Here is a 23,112-nt window from a genome sequence, read left to right on the forward strand (position 1 = left end):
CACAGCAAACTGTGACGCACTGTGTTCTGACGCCTGTCCATCATAGCCAGCATTAACTTTTTCAGCAGTTTGAGCTACAGTCGCTCTCCTGTGGCATCGGACCAGACGGGCTAGCCTTCACTCCCCACGCGTACCAACGAGCCTTGGGGGCCCATGGTTCACCAATTGTCCTTCCTTGGACCACTTCTGGTAGGTACTGTAACGTGCATGGATAAGAAGACACGCTGGCCGCTATCTGGCGGGTCTGACCCTTTAGTCTAGCGGTTAGCGATGTCTCCTGCGGTGCGGGCGATACGGGTTCGCTTCCTGGCCGCGGCAGTTCTTGTGGTTGCGTTGTCCCCCGAATTCGCTACATTGGTGTCAGAAGTGGGATGGAGCGACCGTAAGGCCATCGGAAGCGTAGGCGCCCTGAGGCGTGAAGGAGCTGATATGCTCAAGCGCGGGGACGCGCTTCCCGAAGGAGGGGTGGTAGTGTAACGTGCATGGATAAGTAGACACGCTGGCTCGCGGGCCTGACCCTTTAGTCGAGCGGTTAGCGATGCCTCCTGCGGTGAGGGCGATACGGGTTCGCTTCCCAGTCGCGGCAGTTCCTGTGGTTGCGTTGTCCCCCGAATTCGCTACAGTACTGACCACTGCATACTGGTGTAAACTACTAATAAGACACGTTAGCCCCTAGCCAACGGATCTGACCCTTTAGCCGAGCGGTTAGTGATGTCGCCCTGTGGTGCAGTACACCCCGTATCGAATCCCGCACCGGGCAAGAAAATAACCGGTGGCAGCGGTGGGATCCGGAAGTGCGCAGATCCTCAGAAGTCTCTTCGGAGCGCGGGAATAACAAAGCGCGAGGGCGCGCTTCCGGGGAGGGTGACGACTGTAAACTACTAATAAGACACGTTAGCCCCTAGCCAACGGATCTGACCCTTTAGCCGAGCGGTTAGTGATGTCGCCCTGTGGTGCAGTATACCCCGTATCGAACCCCGCACCGGGCAAGAAAATAACCGGTTACACTGGGAACACCCCGCAAGACGCGCCGTTTTTGAGATGCTCTGACCCAGTCTACTCAGATCCTTACGCTTGCCAATTTTTCCCGCGTTTAACGCATCAACTTAAAGAACCGACTGTTCACTCGCTGCTTAATATACCCCGCCCTTTGACGCGTGCCATTGAAACGAGATAACCAATGCCATTCGCTTACCCGTCAGTGGTTTTAATGTTTTGGCTGATCGGCGTACGCTCAGGCTCCGCAGGGGGGAGTAAACACGCTGCCGTCGGGAGTCAAGTGAGAAGATCCCACAACGTCCTAACCGGTATAAACCCGCGTTTGTCCAGCCAAGCCGATTTACAGCCAGGCGAAAAGGGGAGCTGCTGCCCGTTTTGCAACAAGTGAGAGAGAAGGTGTGCGTTTCTAGACACCACCGGCCGAGCCATCCTTTTGGGGACGAGATACCGCATCGCTGACAGCCTCTCATGTGTCTTTATCCGCGCCTACATCCGTGGCCGTGAGGACGAGCAGCACCGAGACATGTCTGTGCCGGGCTCCTCCGACCGGACCCGCTCCGCCGGGAACAGCCCGAACTCGGCGACGAACGGCCGAGCTGCCCGCCCCTGTCAGAATGGTAACGCAGGCCCCCCGCCCCCCCCCCGGTGCCTATAGCCGGCTCGCTAAGCTAACGCCACAAGATGGGCGTATAGATATCGCTGTTTATTTTGTGGACGCATCGGTTGAGAGGAAATGAACGATGACCGCGAGTTTGGGATTTTTTTTTTAAAGTGAAACCGGAGCGCGTGTGACGCGCTTCACCGCTCGGCTAGCGAAGTTAGCTTCCCGCTAACGCTAGCTAAGCACTGCGTTAAGGTCTCGGAAGAGCTGGCTACAAGTGTGTGACATGGCTAGCCTCAGCATTAGCAAGATATCAGCTTTTGGCAGATTTCCCACTAAATTCCCACTTTGTCCGTTTTGTCCTGTTGACTCAGATTAAGTATACACCGAGACAATATGATACTGTTATAATTTATGATAGCGGTTACTGTGCTGTCGGGTATGCTAATTTAGCCCCAAAAAGGTATGTAATGTTATAGAAAGGTAACTGCCGATTTAGCTCGTTGTGTGCTGCAAATGTTAACTAACCTCATATGATCAGTAATTGATTTTGAACGTGTCTTACTGGTTTGACTTCTGGGTTGGCTGAGGTGCTGATGAGATGTCTCTTGCCCAAACATGGATAGAGATAACCTGTTAATGGAGCATGAAACACTGTGCCCAATGTATTACTTTATCTCAGTCTGTGCCAGTATTTCTGAGCACTCATATGTGTTCCTTCTGTTTGCAGGTCCAGGACAGACCTACCCATCCATGTATCCACCTACAGGCTATTACACAGCCTCACCTCAACAGCAAGGCTATCCTACCATTCCTGCCCACTGCACCCCTGTTCCCAACAAAGCACCCATCACGAACAATGCCCACAGTGACTACTACCACAACATCCGTCAACCACAACATCAACGGCAGCAACAGTATATCCCTCAGGATCCAGCTCCCCCCAGTGTAGCGCCCTCTGCATACGGTGCACCGCCGAGTGCTGCCCCACCCACCCAGCCATATGGCTCAACCCCTGCCACCCACCAGACTTCAGCACCCCTACCTGCAAACACTTTGTATATCCCACAGCCAGTCCAGCAGCAAGCTTCCTATGGAGCCCCAGCAGGTTACTATGGACAGCAACCATATCCCACATCCCAAGCACAGCAGCAGCAACCAAGCTTGGTCCCCCCACCAGCTAGCGGCCCTGGGGCTCCCCTCTATCCCATTGTATCATACCCCTCTGTGCCGGGAAGCAGCCAGTACGGCACGCTGCGGTCAGCCCAGACCAACTCCACACCGGGAGCTGTGCCAACCCTGATGAGTGCACCTCTTCATCAGTACTCCAGCGGGAATGGCACCTTTCACCCAGCACCTGAGGCGACAGCAGTGCAACATGGGTATAGCGGGGCATCACCTGGTCAGCTGCCACAGACGATGACAGTCAACGGTCAGGAAAACACAGGTACAAATGACAGGCTGAATTGCTGACACTAAGAAAAAGGTTACTTGCAAATCTCAGGGACTGGCCATGCCTTGTCACTCAGTAATACACTGTAAATATGAGTTCTAGAGAATTTAAAACATTCCTTATCTCTGAATGTATGAAGGATCTACTATTGCTCAATATGTTGCCCAAAAGTAAACTACTATTTATTAAAAGGCACTAAATTGGGTTAATTCTAGCTGTCTTTCATTTTGTTCAAAAAAATGTTAGTTTTTCAAATAAAGACTTTTGTTTTGTTATGGTTTGCCCCAATCACATTCTGCTAACACTGTCCCATTTATTGTCGCTTTCTGATGCCTTCTCCACAATCCGAACCACAGCTCACCAACACTATGACCAAAGCCACTGGGCCTCTGCGACCTATGGAGGGGTCACTCACAGCAGTGGGGGATCAGAGAGAGACAGACCACCCTCAGGAACCCCCTCCACTTCAGTCCATTCCTCACCGGGACATCAGCAAGGTATAGTGGACAGGACGATGAGAAAATGCACATCATTCTGTCAAGAGAGTACATCAGGCGGTACTTTTTATATGTTATCCGTTCTTAGCAAGTAACTGATGAACTGCATACTACCACCATTAGTAATCCATTAATTTCACTACCTACTACTTACCATAAGCAAATTAGCTAGCTTGCAGCTGTTTGTTTAAAGTAAGGAATTGACAACACTGCTATTTTATCTCAATTGCCAATGCAGACCCTTGTGCTTTATCAGTATGGCTGTTGGCTCAGGAGAGCAAAATACCAAACCTAACTTAGAGTATGTGTCCCCTGTTCCGGTGGTGTTGTCATGATGGCCCTTTTTTGCATATTAGCAAGAATGATTTTTCTTCACAAAGTCCGCCTGTTGTTGTGCTGTGAGTGTGTCAGTCATATTAACACACAAAAGCACAGTTCATTGTTCTCTTTTTCCGTCAAAGGTATGAATAATGGAAGGTTTTTTAGCTTTATACACGTTTCTCTTGTCAAAGGTTAAGCAAGAAAATATGACATGGAACATATCACCCTTTCTTCTTCTGTGCACTATTTCATGGGTACTTTCTGTTACATATTTCAAGGTGTGATGCACATTGTATTTCACTGTTACTATTTTGGATGAGCTCCAGTCCAAGTGTTTAACTACTAGCTTTGAAAATAGAAAGTATGTCAATGACCACTAAGGCGTCCCTTCAATGACGTTGACCATTTGAGCTCAAATGTGGCCTCTGGCATGGCTGGCAAACTCACAATTTTACTCGCACTCCGATAGACGGGAATTTAAAAGCACACACTCACACCTTTGGTGGTAAATTACCACTAGTCATCAGTTAAATCTTGGTAAATTATGGCTGGGATTGTTCAAAGTGTTTATTTTCTTTGACCGATAAACAAGCAGGCTCTATTCTAAAGAATGGAGGTGTGAAGGGATTTTGACATGTGGTCGAAACAGACGCAATCTCTCTCTTTCTCTCTCTCTGTCTCTCTTTCCTTCTCTCTCTCTCACTCACTCACTCACACGTACACACACACGCATGCACGCACACACACACACACACACACACACACACACACATTCTTATATGAAGCCCAGTATTTTTGTAACTAGGCAGACTCCCAGACATCTGGTACCCCATCGGTCCCGTCCCATCTAGACTTGACCATTGTCTTCTATACCCTCTTCCACCCCAACAGGCATGCAGTATGGATATGTTGCTAATAGCGGAGCTAGCTCTGCCTCTGCCGCCACCTCTGCCCCAGCCGCTGCCCCTGCCACAGCCCCCTCATCCTCAAGCTCAGATGAGGATGAGGAGGACGAGGACGAGGATGAGGAAGCAGGTCTGCTTTAGATTTTACTCCCCCTTAACCACTGTCACCACCACATTTCCTTTGAAATGCCCTGTCTTCCTCTTTCCTATGCATCTACAACTTGTCAATCCCCTCCACTAAAGACATGCACACTGCTGTCATGGCGATTATTCACTCCCACCCCTCCCATCCATGGCTTCTCATCCGCACCCACACACTCAGTATCCATACCGGATGGCCATCTGTCACATCTGTTCCACCCAACCGATATACCCTTAATTGGCTTGTCGCTCACTATCCCCTCCTTACCCTTTCTAATAGGCTAATCAGTTGGAGGTTTTGTTTTTTTATATTTTACTTCTTGTCTCCTAACCAACATCTTTCTAGTGGTCAGCCACTGTTCATGCCTTCATACCCCATCCACACAACCTTCAATTTTGGAGCCGTACAAACTGTGTCAGTTTAATCTTTTTACCCTGTGTTTACTGCATTTAAATGTCTGGCCACTGGAAACATACATGAAACTTTGTGTGCCAGAAAGGAGAAAGGTGCGTTAGTTTGTGTCTCTACCCTGCTCTTTCTTTTTTCTGCTCTTGAGTATAGCTTCTGCAAGTATCTGTTTGTCTTATGGCATAGACAAGCCTCAATGCTTGCCATCTCTCTCACCCAGTAACTTGGACAAGGACCAACCATCTACATGGGCATGTGGTTATCAGCTGTTATCCAACTACATTCACTGATGGTTGGGGCTGGGGGGCTGTTGATTCTTGTATTGTTGATTCTTGTATAATGCATTCGATGCTATACTTACACATCTTCTCTTATGTTAACCATGCCTTCTGCCAATTACCTGTTAGCTGGCATTCTGTTTAGACAGTGCTGATAATGGTCCCTCAGGAACTGTGTCATCAACACGAGGCTAAATAGCCTTTAAATATAGCTACTCCCCTGCCAGCCAGTCCAAGTGCTTTGTGCTTGTGTATGTGTGTGTGTGTGTTGACAGTCTCCCACAGGGGTTGCAGGAGCACACTTGCCAGTCCTGCTGGTGCTTATTAGCACCTCTAAGACGTTTGTTTTAGCATTGAGCTTTACTCAAGAATTCTTCCCGTTTGGCCCCTGCCATGTTCTGACTTGTGCGTTGTCTCCTTTTAAGAAAATCAAAGCTGGCTATCGTTAATTAGGCAGTTTCATCTCACACTGAACACCAAGAGGCTTGTTGGCTATCGATAAAAGAACATGGCCAAGCAGCAAATCAAAATGTGTTGTGCAAGGGAACGCCATGTTTACTTGTACAGTGAAAGATTTAAACAGAGTGAGAGAGAGTTTACACATTTCTTTATTCTTGTAGATCTGTACTTATTTTAAGTACATTTTCTGTTTTATTTCGCACTTGCTTTGGCAATGTTAGGGTATGTTTCCCAAGGGGAGAGAGAATGAATATGCTAGAGAGCATTTTATTGTGAGTGGCTACGTTTACAACAATTATGGGCACATTTTATTAGATTTATTGGTTATTTCACCACACTACAGTTTGTTTGTTTGTTTTTTTTCCTGTGAGGTGACATGAGAAATCAAGAGAAGAGGAGGAGAAGAAAGACAGGCTTGTCAGTTATCCTATTGGGGATCCCTACCGTCTCCAACCAGAGCAGTAATCCTGTAGATTGTTGGACGGTCAGATTTAGCCGGAGATAATTAGATCATATCCTGACCAACAGGTTCTTCGCAGGAGCCCTGAGCTGTCTTGGTTGGCTGTCATCGATGTCTCCTTGTGGCTGAGTTATATTACAGGGCTTCATTCATACTGCTCATGCATGGTTGTCCCCATTCCTAATTGAGTTTAACCTCTGCGTTCTGTCTTGGTATCCTCTTAACACTAAAATGACCAAGGTGGTCATTTTGACCATTTTGGATTTTCAAAGTTTAAAAACGTTGTTTTAAAAAAAAAATACAGACCTGCCGCTCCATGAATGCTCCTAAAATTGTCTATATTTGCATTAAAATTAGTTTTAGATTAGTTGCACAAAAAAAGTTACCATAAGATAACTTTTTTTTTGTGCAACTAAAATGACCACGAGCGGACAAAATGACCACACGTTTTTTACGCATCATGGTGTGCGTTATGTCACTCTTTATGATGTGTGTTGGTCGCGTAATTTTCTTCGCGAAGTTCATTGCTCTGTCCTAGAAACCCACTAGCGTTCTCCAGTGCAGAGTAATAGCCTAAACTTGATTTGTGATTATTGACAACATGTCTGGGTTCAGACGCACCATGACTACCACCGAGGCGTTGCAGTATTTACAGACGTTGGACAGCGGCGATTTTAAATTGTTTGGAAAATAGTATTAAAGTTGTTCAAATGTTAATTTTGGTGTCAGTCGTTTCTTAACAGACATACTAACATATGCAGTGCATTAATATCTCAACTGGGTATTTATCTTGACAGAATATAGAGTTTAAAAACCATGGCAGTCATTTTGACCGCCCATGGTCATTTTGACCGCCCATGGTCATTGTAGGTAGGTGTGAAATTCTGGTCGTTTAAAGAGCAGGGTCAGTTACTGGCCAGTAAAAGTGTCAGGTGTTTAGACAGAGCCAGATTCTGTCTTTGCCAGAGAGAGAGGGGAGAAAAAACAGCTTGTATTCGTGTGTGAGAAAAGTGGAACTAGATAAGTGTCAGAAATAACCATACAGTTGACATAATTACTGAGTGAACTCCTTGGTTATTTTCTTGTTTTTACATGCTCAGCCAGTGAAAACGGAAGTCAACCAACCCAAAAGGGGGGGGGGGGATCTTCACGTTGAACTCTGGCTAAGTGCATCCTTTCATCCTGTGTCTCTGACTCTGGCTTTCCTGTATTCCCTCTGCCTGCCTGCCTCCTCGCTCTGTCTGGCCGAGCCCCAAGGGAGGCCAAAAATGGCACAGTTCACATCATACCAGTGAAAGCCTGTCTTCACTCGCTTTCATCCATTCTCTTTCATTCATTACCCTCTTTTAAGTCTGTTGTTTGTTTGTTTTGTTTCCATCCTCTCACTCTTATCCCTCTCTCCTGTGTTCTTTTCCCCTTCTCATTGACATCTCGTGGCCATCTTCCATTCATTCCATTCTAACTCGCTACTCCACTCTTTTCCTCTTTATCTCTTTCTCACTTGTTTTCTACTTCATGTACTTATTCAAACATCCACTTTTTTAAAATTTTCTCTCATTCTTTTATCTCTCTGGCTCTTTGTGTCTGTCTTATCTTTCTGTCTCATTTTTTTAATTACATTTTTTATTTCTATTTCCTTTGCTCTCTGTCTCTCTCTCTCCCTCTCTCTCTCAGGTGGTGATACTTCCTCCTCCACAACTGGCAGTGCTTCGCCAGTGCCCAACAGCTTTGAGTCTCTAGAAGGGGGCAGCTATCCAGGTACACTTTCACTACTTGCTTTTGAAAAGAATCCCGTTTTTTTGTTTTCCACCTCGCTCTACAGGGTCAGCCTGCTATTGATGGAGCAGGGAGGGGTTAATGATCTTGTTCAACAAGGCTTCTGCAGGAATCACTGCTTCAACCAGCCATCAATTATGTATTTTATATATATATATATATATATATATATAATATAATATAACACACACATATTCAGACGCTCTCATTATTCCATGTGGAACATTACACTGTACTTCAATGTTTACATCACCAACATTGCAACTAACCAATAGTAAGGGGGCTGAAGTCAGAGCCACAATCCCTAACAATATTATTGTGATCTGAGAATTACATGGTGAGAAAAAAATTAAGAGCCAGCAGATTTTTATTTTCTTTTTAGTCAAATGAAAGTTGTTGTTTGATAGAGGAGGAATATCATACCAGAGGGTAGACTCACAAGTCAGTCTCTATAAACACTTCACTCAACGAGAGACAGAGGACAATCTCCCTGCTTTCGTTACTAAAACGGAGTGGAAACAATTAGAGAGTTAAAAAAAACTGCATTGCAGAACCAATCCAAAATCTTTAGGGCGGTTTTTCATATTGGGACGGTGACATGCAGAAGTCGTGTCCTTGTAAACACTGTTGTACCGGCAACACAGGCGTTATAGGATGGCTCAGCCACAGTCACCGAATAAAACTCCTTCAGTTTGTTGATGTTTGTCGCGTTTGTGGTGAAACATATTCATCGGTTAAAAACAAACAATCAAATAATCTAACATTACTCAGGACATCCGTTTTCAATGTTTTAAAAAGCTCTCTCCGTGTTACAAAGTGAGTCACCATATCTCCAGTTTGTTTCACTATGGAGGAGGATGGGGGGGAGGGCATCATTTCCAGTAAGGCTTAGTAGACGTAGGTTTGTAAGCAGCTGTTCTCGCCACCGTTGCACACACATGGGATTTGACTCCGGTTTCGTGGCACTCATTGTACTTAACATAGAATAACAACACAACATTCTTCAGATATATACACAAGGATTGACGATATACAGGCGAAATATAGGAGAAATAAGAGACAAGATCTCAAATTTTCTGGTATCGTGAGACTAGTGAGAGGGTGATATTAGTTTCTTATTGAAGAGATTAGTTTTCAGCCTACAGTTGCGGGACAGAGACTTTTGCACCAAGATTTACTGTTCAGCTACACTAGCCTTTTTGCGTCATTATATTAAAACATCATTACATACTCGGATTTCCACAGCAGTGTACGTTTACTAAGACGCCCTCTGAGCATGCACAAGTTACCATCGGGTTTTCAACGCCAACACCTCTAACCTCTGACCTGCTGTGTCCGTGTCTCTCACCCAGCCTCTATGCCGCCCTCCGGTGATATGACCCACCAGGCCCCCCTGTCCTACAGCAGTTATGGATACCCCAGCATGCAGCCAGCCTATTCGCAGGGGCCAGGCTCCCACACAGAGTCCTCCACTTCACACGGGTTGTACAGTCAGTCCGGCTACCAGCAGTACTCTCAGGTGAGGCCTCAACTTAAATGGTTCCATTGGAGTTGAATATCAGATCTTCCATCAGGGTTGTTTTTTTGCTTTTTTTTATGGGGCAGAGGGTGTCAAAGTGGTAACAGTTACTGATCAGTTGCAAGGGAAATCTGTTTTTTAATTTTTGCCATCTGTCCCCTTTCTCCCAATCCAGCCGTTCCCTAACCTGTCCCAGCTCTCTGCGGCCCTTGGCGGGCTGAGTGGCGTACCAGAGCTGGAGATGGAGGCCCTGAGGCCAGTCAACTTGTTGCAGGAGAGGAACCTGCTTCCCCCAAGGCCCCTGGAGGCCCCCGAGCCCAACCTCAGCTCAGACCTAAAGAAGGCTAATTGCAGCCCGCAGTAAGCAGGGGGGTTGTATGAGGGAGGTGTCAGATCGGGGGGCAGAATGCTAGCTTTCCTTTTTACCATTTGCTGGTGAATTCACCAACTACTTTCAGTATTTTCCCTAAGTATATTTGATTTGTGAAATTGATGGAACCTCCCAAAGGTGGTTGATTACCGACCCAAGTAGCTAATAGTTTACAGACTTGGAAGCTGCAAGGAAATTTTACTTTTGTGTAAGTTAGTTTTTAGAGATGCACTGATTGCAATTTTCTTGGCCGATTCTGATTTTTTTTCTAATAACTATATTGAAAGCATACACAAGCATTTTTGTAACTTTTTAAATGGAAATTTCAATTGTATGCTCATAATAGAGCATTGACTATTACGTAATGTATACATTTTCTCCAAAACTGCGCCAGGTTACAGGACCTTCTCTCACTCACACTCACAACAGAGCTTTTTTTATGTAAATAAAACCCAACTGAAAATCAATTGCAGTATATCGAACAGGTTTTACTTCCCCAAAGTAAATGATGGTTTTCAATTATGTGTTTTAGCGTGTGTGCATCTGTATGTGTGTGTGTGTGTGTGTGTGTGTGTGTGTGTGTGTGTGGCTGTGACGTTACTGTCTTTGCCGCTGCGTGTGCAACGTGAACCATCATGCCACGCATGCTTGTAAATTTGTTTGATATGCACAGAATCATATATATGCTTCTCTATTAATTTTACTTCCTGTTGTACTTGATTGATTTTCTCTGTCATTTAATCTGTCATTCATTCTGTCTAATGGTGTGTCTTCCACACTCTTAACGCGTGCTCACACTCCTCTGTAGCTCACTCTTTCACACACACTTCAGCGCAGGTCAACTGTGACCTGCATGCTTTCACAGATTCTCTCATTTGCTCTCTTTTTCTCTTTGTTTCTGTCTCGCTCTATATCTATTTGTGTATCTGTTCTGCGACACAACCTGTTTGTGTTTCTCTGTTCACCAGTACGTTCAGGTGCACCCTGACCAGTATCCCCCAGACTCAGGCGCTGCTCAACAAGGCCAGGCTTCCACTCGGCCTCCTGCTCCACCCATTCAGAGACCTACAGGTAAAAATGGTGTTGATGAAACATTCAGACTGAAACTAAGCTTCATTTGAATCCAAGAGGCATCATGAGCCTAATTCCAGACAAAAAATAAATAAATGTGGAGACAGTCATTTGCTTGCTCCTTTTCCTCCTGTTTGCAAGTAGACTGCTATGCTAAAACCAACTGAGTTATTTAGACATGATGACAATGTAAAATAAATGGGTTCCCTTCATAGGCAAGGATATTTGTAGTACTGATGATATTTGTAGTACTGATAATACTTTCAAAGTGTTGGGTTTTGCGATACTGTTTTCTTGAATATTCCTTTTAACCAGAACCAGCTTGTGTTTGTATCACATAAACAATACAAATTAACCATTGTACACCCATACAAAACTATTAAAGGGTTTATGGATGTCGTGTTGGATTAATCCTGAAGGAAGAGTATGTCAAGAGTGTCTTGGAGGTGAAAAGAGTGTCAGACAGAGTGATGAGTTTGAAGCTGGAAATCGAAGGTGTGATGATGAATGTTGTCAGCGCACATGCCCTGTAAGTTGGGTTTGAGATGAAAGAGAAATAAAAATTCTGGAGTGAGTTGCATAAAGTGGAGAGTGTACCCAAGGAGGAGAGAGTGGTGATTGGAGTGGACTACAGTGAGCATGTTTGTGAAGGGACCAAGGTGATGAGGAGGTGATGGGTAGGTATAGTGTCAAGGATAGGAATGTGGAATGACAGATGGTGGTGGATTTTGCCAAAATGATGGAAATGGCTGTGGTGAATAAGTATTTCAAGAAGAGGGAGGAACACAGGGTGACATAAGAGTGGAGGAAGGTGCACACATGTGGACTATATCTTATGCATGAGGTGCAATCTGAAAGAGATTGGAGACTGCAAGGTGGTGACGGGAGAAAATAGCTAGGCAGCATCAGATGGTGGTCTGTAGGATGACTTTGGAGATCAAGAAAAGGAAGAGAGTGAAGGTAGAGCCAAGGATCAAATGGTGGAAGTTGAAGAAGGAAGACTTGTGTGGAATTCAGGGAGGAGCTAAGACAGGCACTGGGCACCTTTCTTTTTTGCAATGGTGATAGACAGGTTGAGATCAGGCAGGAGTCTCCGTGTGTACTATGATGTTTGCAGATGACATCTGTAGTGAGAGTAGGGAGCAGGTTGAGGAGAGCCTGGAGAGGTGGAGGTATGCACTGGAGAGAAGAGGAATGAAAGTCAGTAGGCGCAAGACGGAATACATATGCGTGAACAAGAGGGAGGACAGCGAAATGGTGAGGATGCAAGGAGTAGAGGTGGCGAAGGTGGATGAGTTTAAATACTCGGGGTCAACTGTTCAAAGTAACGGGGAGTGCCAGCAAAATTGGCACGAGTCAAATGACGTTTGTATATTCAGTTTGAGTTCAAAAATCTTAGTAGATGGTGAAAGAGATGGGTTTGTTTTTTGACTTACCAGCTACCATAGATTGTAAAGAAAACAGCATTAGTAAGTGTCACCAAAAAGAGCTAGACTAGTAGTGGACAAAAATTCCAGCTATATAATCCAATATCACCATAAATGAGATATCGTTACCATGTTTGTTTATCATTATTGATCTAGTCTTTTTCACACTGGCCTGCTTCAAACTCGCACAGTTTAAACACACACATACTGTGCCTACATTCATACTGAGGGCTCTGACAGTAATTCTTGAGGTGGGAGGATCATGTCACATTGATCCCACACCTGGAAGAAATTAGTGATTTAGTTGTATCTTGGATTTCAGTGTTGGAGGATATTCTAATTTGACCTGGGTTTGGGTCAGTATGGTTGCATCTTTACTTGAACTTGTGAAAGACAAGCAGGCTGGTGTGAACCCAAGCAGTAGAGGGCTTGTCAGTTCTTGGCACATGAGACCGAGAGAAGAAACAAGCTCAAACCAAGCTCACAGCTGCAAAGAGGCGTTAAACCGCATTTCCTGAAATATTTCAAGAGAAGCCTTCTGCTGTCTTTTGAGTCACAAATGTTGAAATGTCACCAATTATGTATTAAATATTGAGGGTCAGATGGGATGAAGCCCAAACAATGCTTATGGGGAGAATTGGTTCATTACCATTTATTACTGTTATTGCAAAGAATAGGAAATGGATATTAATAAAACAGAATACAACAAGGAGCGTCCGGGTAGCGTAGCGGTCTATTCCGTTGCTGACCAACACGGGAGCACTGGGTCGAATCACCGTGTTACCTCCGGATTGGTCGGGAGTCCCTACAGACACAATGGCTGTGTCTGCGGGTGGGAAGTCGGATGTGGGTATTTGTCCTGGTCGCTGCACTAGTACCTCCTGTGGTCGGTCGGGGCGCCCCCCGGATTGGCAGAGAGGGGGTGGAGCAGCGGCCAGGATGGCCCAAAAAAAAAAAAGAAAAGAAAAAAGAGCGGGGTAATTGTCCAGATACAATTGGGGAGAAAAAGGGGGAAAATTGGAAAAAGCAAAACAATACAATAAACAATCACAACATATGGCCCTTATTGGATCGAGGTTGAGGTCATGTGATACAAATGTGTTTCCCACCCCCATCAGAATGCACACACACACACACACACACACACACACACACACATGCACACATACACAGATAGATACGCACTTCTCTTTTTGCCTACACGGGGAATGAATCACACCCCCTTTAGCAATCAAAGAAGGTTGAATCAGTTCATCTGGATATAACGTTTATTGACAGATACGTTTCATCACTCAACTAAGTGACCTCTTCAATCTAAACTGACTGCAGGTGTCCCTACCCCTTATAAACAATACAGTACAATACAGTTGCATAACGACCGAAACCAACGGCCAGTTTCATATGAAAATATGAGTGTAACCATCAACTAGAGTTTCGATGGCCATGTGTACTATTCACTGACGTTTAGGGAATGTTGCAGTCACAGCACTGTAAGATGGCAAAAGAAGTATAACGACTGAAACCAACGACTAGTTTCATGTTCAAATATGGATGTGACCATCAACTACAGTTTCGATGGCCACGTGTACTATTCACAGATGATTTGGGAACGTTTGCAATCACAGCATTGTAAGATGGTGACAGATTTACTCTTAGCCCCCGCCGGTTCAGGGATGGTCGTTCCCTCTTCACATAGATGGCCTCTTTGACTACCTGTTCAAACCAGCATTCCTCCCTATCAAGGATGTGCACATCCTCATCCTTGAAAGAGTGGCCACTGGCCTGTAGGTGGGTGTCGACTGCGGAGTCCTGGCCTGACGCGTTAGCTCTCCTGTGTTGTATTGTACTGTATTGTTTATGAGGGGTGGGGTTACCTACAGTCAGTTTAGACTGAAGATGTCACTTAGTTGAGTGATGAAATGTATCTTGTCAATAAACGTTGTATCCAGATGAACTGATTCAACCTTCTTTGATTTTCTTACCTGGATTATTGAGCATGCATCAAGACAGCCCTCTAGCAATGCTGTGATTTTTGCCAATGCGTAACCTTGCTTCTGTGTCCATTACTTTTTAAACTGCAGTTTTAGGGAAGTCCAATAAAACTGGGTAATTAAATCAAAAAGATGATACATTTTTGTTAAGTGGTATGAAACATTTAGATGACAAGATGCATTTTTCATTTTTCTCACCCCTGTCCTACCCCCCCCCCCCCCCCACAGCAATTGCCGGTCATCACATCAAACACGATAGTGCGGTGTCGTTCATGCCGCACGTACATCAACCCTTTTGTGTCCTTCCTTGACCAGCGCAGGTGGAAGTGCAACCTCTGTTACCGTGTGAATGATGGTATGGTCCCTCTTCCAGGCAGACACACACTTGGGTCAAAATACTATTTGTTTTTTGTTCTTTTTTTCTCTCATTTTGATAATCTTATGATTCAGTCCAGCTGTACCCTCACTTCACTGATAGCAAATAATATGAATTGGTGTTGAGACCTGTCAGTGAAATCTTCTTGTGCTCTGTCCTGTTCTTTCATTCTCTGCTCTGTTTGAGTTTCTTGTGTTCCACAGTGCTCTATGTCTGTGAATGTTCTCATTCATCCAGGTCATGGTTATCCAAAGGAGTTGAATCAAGTGCAACTGGACTTGGTATATATCCGTAAAGACGTTTCGCCTCTCATCCAAGAGGCGAAACTTGGAATTTATCCTCTAGAGGATAAATTCTGAGTCTCATCACCAGCCAGTCAGACTAGCTTGGTCTAGTCAGAAAGGCACGAACTGAGGTAGTCTCTTGGATGAGAGGCGAAACGTCTTCACGGATATGTCCAGTTGCACTTGATTCAACTCCTTTGGATACACAGTGCTCTATTTTTCCTCATTTCTGTTGTTCAACATTTGTGTTTAAAGGTACAATCTGTAATGGCGTGCGCCGTCTTGGCAATGTGGAGTACTATGACAAAACTAGTGCTCTACTGACAACAAACATGATGTATTTCAACATCAGGACAACAACATTGTGTGTTTGTTTGAGAAATGGAGACAACCGAAAGCCTCAGAGTTGAAAGAAATGCAGCATTGGCTGGTTCTCTCACTTGTCAGTAATTAAGCCAACAATGTCTATGATGTCTGACCAAAACAATGACAGAAGTGGGGCGGATAGCCACCGTGTGCATCAGTTGCAGACTGTACTTTTAATGCTTCTGTGCTGAAGCACCTACCTTGTCCTGTTTTGCTGCCTGTTGTTTTCAGTTCTCGTCTGCTGGTCTTTGCTGTGCTCCATTCTTCTGCATGCTTTCTTCTGCGCTGTGCTGCTTGGTTATGCAGATGTGATACCCGTTTCCTATTTTTCTCCTTTCCTCTAGTTCCCGATGAGTTCATGTATAACCCGGTCACTAGGTCTTATGGTGAGCCCCATAAGCGACCAGAGGTCCAGAACTCCACGGTGGAGTTCATCGCCTCTTCAGACTACATGGTGAAGCCCCTCTCCCCCTTTCTCTCTTCCCCTCTCCTCTTCGAGATTGATAGAAGCTGTGTCCAAATGATCCACAGGCACAAAAACTGCAGTATTGTAAATGTTTATGTAGTGAATGTGGTTCACCACTGGAGGGCATTCTTGTTACATGTTTGTTCAGCAAATCTTTGTTTCATTATGCAGGTGTGTATTTGAGATTTTTTTTTGCATTAAAAAAAGATTGTTCTACCTCACTAGGAATCTAACTGACTCAGACAAATGGAGAACAGTGAATATCTTAGATGAATGCTAATTTTTCATCATATGTATTTTGCAATCATTATTGTAATGGGTTTGCTAAACTTTATGCCTTTGTTCCTCACCTATTTAGCTGCGACCCCCTCAGCCGGCTGTCTACCTCTTTGTCCTGGACGTGTCACACAATGCTGTGGAGGCAGGCTATCTAAAATACTTCTGTGAAACCCTGCTAGAAAACCTGGACAAGTGAGTGGTGTTATCTCACACTGAATATGCATATGTATTTTCTTTCTCATGTCATCAGTTAAGTGTCACTGTGGCGTAGTGTACCAATACCCCAGTATCAGTACAATAATTAGTGCAATATACAATGATATTGACATCAAGAGCAGAAACTGCTTTGTAACTTACCGAGTTCAGTAAAAGGTAAAACAATCAGAGATTTTAAAAACAAAAGAAACTAACAAACAAGACACAACAAAATTAAATGACAGCGTAGGCGTCCGAGTAGCGTAGTGGTCTATTCCATTGCCTACCAACATGGGAATCCCGGTTCAAGTCCCCGTGTTGCCTCCGCCTTGGTCGGGCATCCCTACAGACACAATTGGTCGTGACTGCAGGTGGGAAGCTGGATGTGGGTATGTGTCCTGGTCGCTGCACTAGCGCCTCCTCTGGTCAGTTGGGGCGTCTGTTCAGTGGGGAGAGGACTGGGGGGAATAGTGTGATCATCCCACGCGCTACGTCCCCCTGGCGAAACTCCTCACTGTCCGGTGAAACGAACCGGCTGGCGACTCCACATGTATCGGAGGAGACGTGTGGTAGTCTGCAACCATCCCCGGATCGGCAAAGGAGCTTGAGCAGCGATCGGGAAGGCTCGGAAGAGTGAGGTAATTGGCTGGATACAATTGGAGAGAAAAAGGGTGGGAAAAAAAAAACCAAAAAAATAAAAATTAAATGACAGAAAGCATACGTGTTTGTCTATCATGTATATACAAACCCTAATTCCAATGAAGTTGGGACATTGTGTAAAACGTAAATAAAAACCAAATACAATGATTTGCAAATCCTTTTCGGCCTATATTCAATTGAATACACTACAAAGACAACATATTTAATGTTCAAACTGATAAACTTTGTTTTTTTGCAAATATTCACTCATTTTGAATTTGATGTCTGCAACACGTTCCAAAGAAGCTGGGACAGGGGCATGTTTACCACTATGTTACATCACCTTTCCTTTTAACAACACTCAATAACCGTTTGGGAACTGAGGACACTAATTGTTGAAGCTTTGTAGGTGGAATTTTTTCCCATTTTTGCGTGATGTACGACTTCAGTTGCTCAACAGTCCGGGGTCTCCGTTGTCGTATTTTGCGCTTCATAATGCGCCACACATTTTCAATGGGAGACAGGTCTGGACTGCAGGCAGGCAGGCCAGTCCAGTACCCGCACTCTTTTACTATGAAGCCACGCTGTTGTAACACATGCAGAATGTGGCTTGGCATTGTCTTGCTGAAATAAGCAGGGACGTCCCTGAAAAAGACGTTGCTTGGATGGCAGCATATGTTGCTCCAAAACCTGTATGTACCTTTCAGCATTCATGGTGCCTTCACAGATATGCAAGTTACCCATGCCATGGGCACTAACACACCCCCATACCATCACAGATGCTGGCTTTTGAACTTTGCGCTGATAACAATCTGGATGGTCCTTTTCCTCTTTAGCCCAGAGGACACGACGTCCATTATTTCCAAAAACAATTTGAAATGTGGACTCGTCAGACCACAGCACACTTCTCCACTTTGTGTCAGTCCATCTCAGATGAGCTTGGGCCCAGAGAAGCTGGAAGCGTTTCTGGGTGTTGTTGATATATGGCTTTCGCTTTGCATGGTAGAGTTTTAACTTGCACTTGTAGATGTAGCGACGACCTGTGTTAACTGACGATGGTTTTCAGAAGTGTTCCTGAGCCCACGTGGTAATATCCTTTACAGAATGACATCGGTTTTTAATGCAGTGCCGCCTGAGTGGTTGAAGGTCACGGGCATTCAGTGTTGATTTTCGGCCTTGTGGCTTACGTGCAGAGATTTCTCCGGATTCTCTGAATCTTTTGATGATATTATGGACTGTAGATGATGAAATCCCTAAATTCCTTGCAATTGTACATTGAGAAACGTTGTTCTTAAACTGTTGGACTATTTGCTCACGCAGTTGTTCACGAAGTGGTGAACCTCACCCCATCCTTGCTTGTGAACAACTGAGCCTTTCGGGGATGCTCCTTTTATACCCAATCATGACACTCCCCTGTTTCCAATTAACGTGTTCACCTGTGGAATGTTCCAAACAGGTGTTTTTTGAGCATTCCTCAACTTTCCCAGTCTTTTGTTGCCCCTGTCCCAGCTTCTTTGGAACGTGTTGCAGGCTTCAAATTCAAAATGAGTGAATATTTGTACAAAAAAAACACAATGAAGTTTATCAGTTTGAACATTAAATATCTTGTCTTTGTAGTGTATTCAATTGAATATAGGTCGAAAAGTATTTGCAAATCATTGTATTCTGTTTTTATTCACGTTTTACACAATGTCCCAACTTCATTGGAATTGGGGTTTGTCCTATTCACATTTATGTAGATTATCTGAACCAAAATTCTGTGGCTGTAAAAAGCTCATTTGTGTCAACAGTGGCCATATTTGTGCTAACCTTAAAAAGTGGCTATATAAAAGTATTTGCATATGAATTTACACACTCTACACACACTCACACTCTTAAATATACACACAGTCCTCACAACTCAGCATGCCGGCGTGCCTGGTTATCCTCCAGAGAAAGTGTGTTTTGTGCCTCAGGTTACCCGGGGACACGCGTACCAGGGTGGGCTTTCTCACCTTCGATAGCACCATCCACTTCTACAACCTCCAGGAAGGCCTGTCCCTGCCACAGATGCTGGTGGTGTCAGATATCGACGGTATGACCCATTTATTCAAATCAAATATATTTTGATATTTTTCTCTTTCGATAAAATGGGCAGCAGTTGTAATATTTGTCAGTACTTGAATGTTTCTCTTAAGACCCCAATGGCAATTATCAGTTGTTAATACATGGAAAAAGTCTACTCTACAGCTTTTGACCCAAATCAAATGCAGCCATCTCCTAGTCATGGTTTAAATAGACAGGCGCTTGGCGTTTGGTGGGTGCTGCATTCCCATCTCACTTTTAGGTGATGTATTTATTTGGATGACCTCAGTTCAGTGCAGAAAACGGAAGATTTTGTCTGTTTCAGAGGGTATGTTTTGTTGTCAACTGAGATTGGTGGGAAAGATGGAAGTGAGGGAGTGTCTTGCCAAAGAAGAAATAGTTTGAGTCTATTTCTGATGAAATGAATAAGATTGATAACCACACATACACAAGACGGGTTCCAGGATTTGGAATTATTGCCAGATGTAAGCAGGGGGGGGGGACACCAAATGGAACACCACCAGCTTGCCATCACCTCCAGCTAAATGGAGATAAATTTCATCTTTGGCTTGCAAGTTTGTCTAGTCTGCTTTGTTTACATGAGCAGCCACCTTGGTGCATAATCAACTGTTGACTTCTTGAAAATTCACTTCACTGGTTTTGGAGTTTTGGAACGTACCAATTTGTAAGTGAACAAAAAAAAAACGACTGAAAAAATTCGGCTCAGATTCAGATGTTAATGTGTGTGTGTGTGTGTGTGTGTGTGTGTGCATGCGTGCGTGCGTGCGTGCGTGCATGGTTTGCTTTCAGATGTGTTCATCCCATCACATGACAGTCTAATGGTGAATCTAAAGGAAAGCAGAGAGGTGGGTAGTCTCTTCTCGATGTGTGGGCAGTACCAGTCTGTGAATGTGGCATTCCTTGATGGATATTTTGTATAGGTGTGTGCATATGGAGCTGTGGGTGTGTTGCTGTATGTTTTGTGTGTAAATTCATTCTCTACTACTGCTACCACTTTCTACTGCTCCCCTTAGGGGTCGTCACAGCGGATCATCCATTTCCATCTCTTTCTGTCCTCGGCATCTTCCTCTGTCACACCAGCCACCTGCATGTCCTCCATCACCACATCCATAAACCTCCTCTTTGGCCTTCCTCTTTTCCTCTTCCTTTGCAGCTCCATATTCAGCATCCTTCCCCCAGTATACCCAGCATCTTTCCTCCACACATGTCCAAGCCATCTCAATCTTGCCTCTCTTGCTTTGTCTCCCAACCGCCCAACCTGAGCTGTCCCTCTAATATACTTGTTCCTAATTCTGTCCTTCTTCATCACTTCCAATGAAAATCTTAGTATCTTCAACTCTGCCAGCTCCGGCACCACCTCCTTGTGTTTTGTGTGTAAATTCTTTCTCTACTGGGTGAAATTCCAACTCAGTCTTTCCTTTTACTTCTCATTCTCTCTTACTCCCCCCACCTACCCCCCTCTCTCTACCAGCTGGTAAAGGACCTGTTGACCTCCCTGCCGGCCATGTTTAGCCACAGCAGGGAGACCCACAGTGCACTGGGTCCCGCGCTACAGGCGGCTTTCAAGCTCATGTCGTCCACGGGGGGGCGCGTCTCAGTGTTCCAGACTCAGCTGCCCACGCTAGGGGCCGGCCTGCTTCAGTCCCGGGAAGACCCCAACCAGCGCTCCAGCACCAAGGTAAGGGACGCTGGAGTCACCGTTGTTGTTGCTGACATTTTACATCAACCTTGTAGCATGTGTATTCACATGTGGAAAATTATCCAACTTAAACAGCTTAGCTAATACCGTGCTGGTGCTACAAGAACATGTGCCAAATTTGTCAAAGTGTGGTCAAAAATGAGATTTTTTTTTAATTCATTATAAATACTATATGTTAATAATAAACAGGGTGTTGAGGTAGGTGGGAATGTTTTTTTCATTTGGTCAGTAAACAACTAAATACAAAGGGAATAAGGCCATTGTAAAGTTAAAGACTACCTTTTTTTCATTTTTAAAGCATATACACAAATCTTTCCAATCACTAGGTCAGGGAAATTGCAAGGAATAAATAACATCCAGAGCAAGATTAATTTATTTTTTTGGCCTGTCCACAATAGCTGGTATATCCCCAAATTTCAATTTTCAATTTTGTTGGGCACTTAGTCACTATTTAACTAGCTAATTCCCCTGTACCCGCTTTTTGACGAGTAGAGTTGACAGTTTTCACTCCCAACACGTAACCTGAACCAATAGTTGGCAGGTGATGAGTGTTCATTTCCCAGCATGCTTTAAGTGACATGGGTTTACACTAGGGATATACTTATATCAGTATCAAGTATCGGTCCGATACCGTCCTCGTGTACTTATACTCCTATTCGTAAAACTACTTAGATACAACCTCACCTGATACCCGACTAGGCAATTCCTGCTGAAATTGTAAAAAGTGAGCGGTGGCTTTTTTTGCCATTTGTACAGGAATTGGAGGAGATGGAGCCAGATAGACATCACAGAGCAATGGCCGAGAAGCAAACGAACACATCGATGTGTCATTTGTCCAAACGGCGAGAAATGACAAAACTTGTACTTGGTCTGAAAAAAATTTACACACTAGAGCAAAGAGGAACAGATGCCTGGTCCCTTGTTGCTTAAACTAAACCTATTCTATTTTATAGTAACACTGTCTGAATAATCACTGTTAGGCGGCTGTTCCCACCCTTAAACATTTTTAGTTTCCCCCATTTACATTTGTATTCCTGCCTTAACTTTTTATTTTTTACTGGCGCAGCATCTTAGATCTTATGTTGCACAGTGGCGTCATGGAACATGGTAGAAATTACTCGGGTTAATTTTTCCATGACCATGATTTATTATTAATGCTCATAATTTCGAATAGTACATCACCGGGGTTCTGCTTTCCATCTAGAGATGCTGCAATGAAGTCAGAAGCAAGCAGCGTCCAAACGAATAATGGCTAAATAACTAAGAAAATACTGTGTGTTTCGTTCTGTCCTTGGAAGAGTGTGATGGCAAAAGGTTTTTTTTTTCCAGTGCTTTGTGGCTGCTGTACTTTTTTGTGCTCTCTACACCTTGGTTGGGTAGTGTGCAGTTTGTAATCTATCGGAGCCCAACCTGCACTTCACGTTGGTCGTGGAATTAATTTTTAGGGTGAAAGTAAGTTTAACCGTGGAAAATAGACACTCGTCAATTTAAGTCTTAATTTAATTTAAATTTAACAATTTAACAATTGTGCATCTCCTCCTCCTCATCCCTCGGTTATTTGCCCTCTGCATCCTAAGGGTGGGATGCTTATATGCTTATTCACCCAAATAACGCCATGAGTTCACCCTTTGTGTGTTTGTTTGTTTCTGAAATTGGAATGCTAACCATACGTGACTTTGTTGTTTTGATATATTTGTCTTATATATATATTTGTCATTCCAGGGAGTGCAGCACCTTGGTCCAGCCACAGACTTCTATAAGAAGCTGGCCCTGGACTGCTCTGGACAGCAGATAGCAGTGGACCTCTTCCTACTCAGCTCCCAGTATACTGATCTGGCCTCACTGGGTGAGGAAGAGACCCACACACAGTCTCCGCTGCCGCCACATTTCCATCAAGCTCTTCCAGTGTGAATTTTAAAGCTGTGAAAAAGAGAAACTGAAAGTATATGCCAAAGTTTTAAAGGGGGAAAAAATGACTCCCTCCATATCAAAAATCAATTTTGAGGGGTGTCTGGGTAGTGTGGTGGTCTATTCTGTTCCCTACCA

General features: G+C 44.3%; 1 protein-coding gene across 1 annotated transcript in view; it reads left to right on the forward strand.

Annotated features, from left to right (window-relative positions):
• Positions 1–1,308: 1,308 nt before the first annotated feature.
• Positions 1,309–23,112, forward strand: part of sec24b (SEC24 homolog B, COPII coat complex component) — a 33,901-nt gene continuing 12,097 nt past the window's right edge. Inside the window, exons 1-15 of the mRNA XM_056282394.1 lie at positions 1,309–1,616; positions 2,331–3,047; positions 3,410–3,550; positions 4,763–4,906; positions 8,198–8,281; positions 9,652–9,818; positions 9,994–10,178; positions 11,157–11,259; positions 14,906–15,032; positions 16,048–16,157; positions 16,528–16,640; positions 19,238–19,356; positions 20,157–20,212; positions 20,839–21,045; positions 22,789–22,912. Of these exons, the coding sequence (XP_056138369.1) occupies positions 1,523–1,616; positions 2,331–3,047; positions 3,410–3,550; positions 4,763–4,906; positions 8,198–8,281; positions 9,652–9,818; positions 9,994–10,178; positions 11,157–11,259; positions 14,906–15,032; positions 16,048–16,157; positions 16,528–16,640; positions 19,238–19,356; positions 20,157–20,212; positions 20,839–21,045; positions 22,789–22,912 (2,491 nt within the window). The 5' untranslated portion in view covers positions 1,309–1,522. The remainder of the gene's footprint in view (positions 1,617–2,330; positions 3,048–3,409; positions 3,551–4,762; positions 4,907–8,197; positions 8,282–9,651; positions 9,819–9,993; positions 10,179–11,156; positions 11,260–14,905; positions 15,033–16,047; positions 16,158–16,527; positions 16,641–19,237; positions 19,357–20,156; positions 20,213–20,838; positions 21,046–22,788; positions 22,913–23,112) is intronic.

Source organism: Lampris incognitus, chromosome 1, assembly GCF_029633865.1.
Source record: "Lampris incognitus isolate fLamInc1 chromosome 1, fLamInc1.hap2, whole genome shotgun sequence".
NCBI lineage: Eukaryota > Metazoa > Chordata > Actinopteri > Lampriformes > Lampridae > Lampris > Lampris incognitus.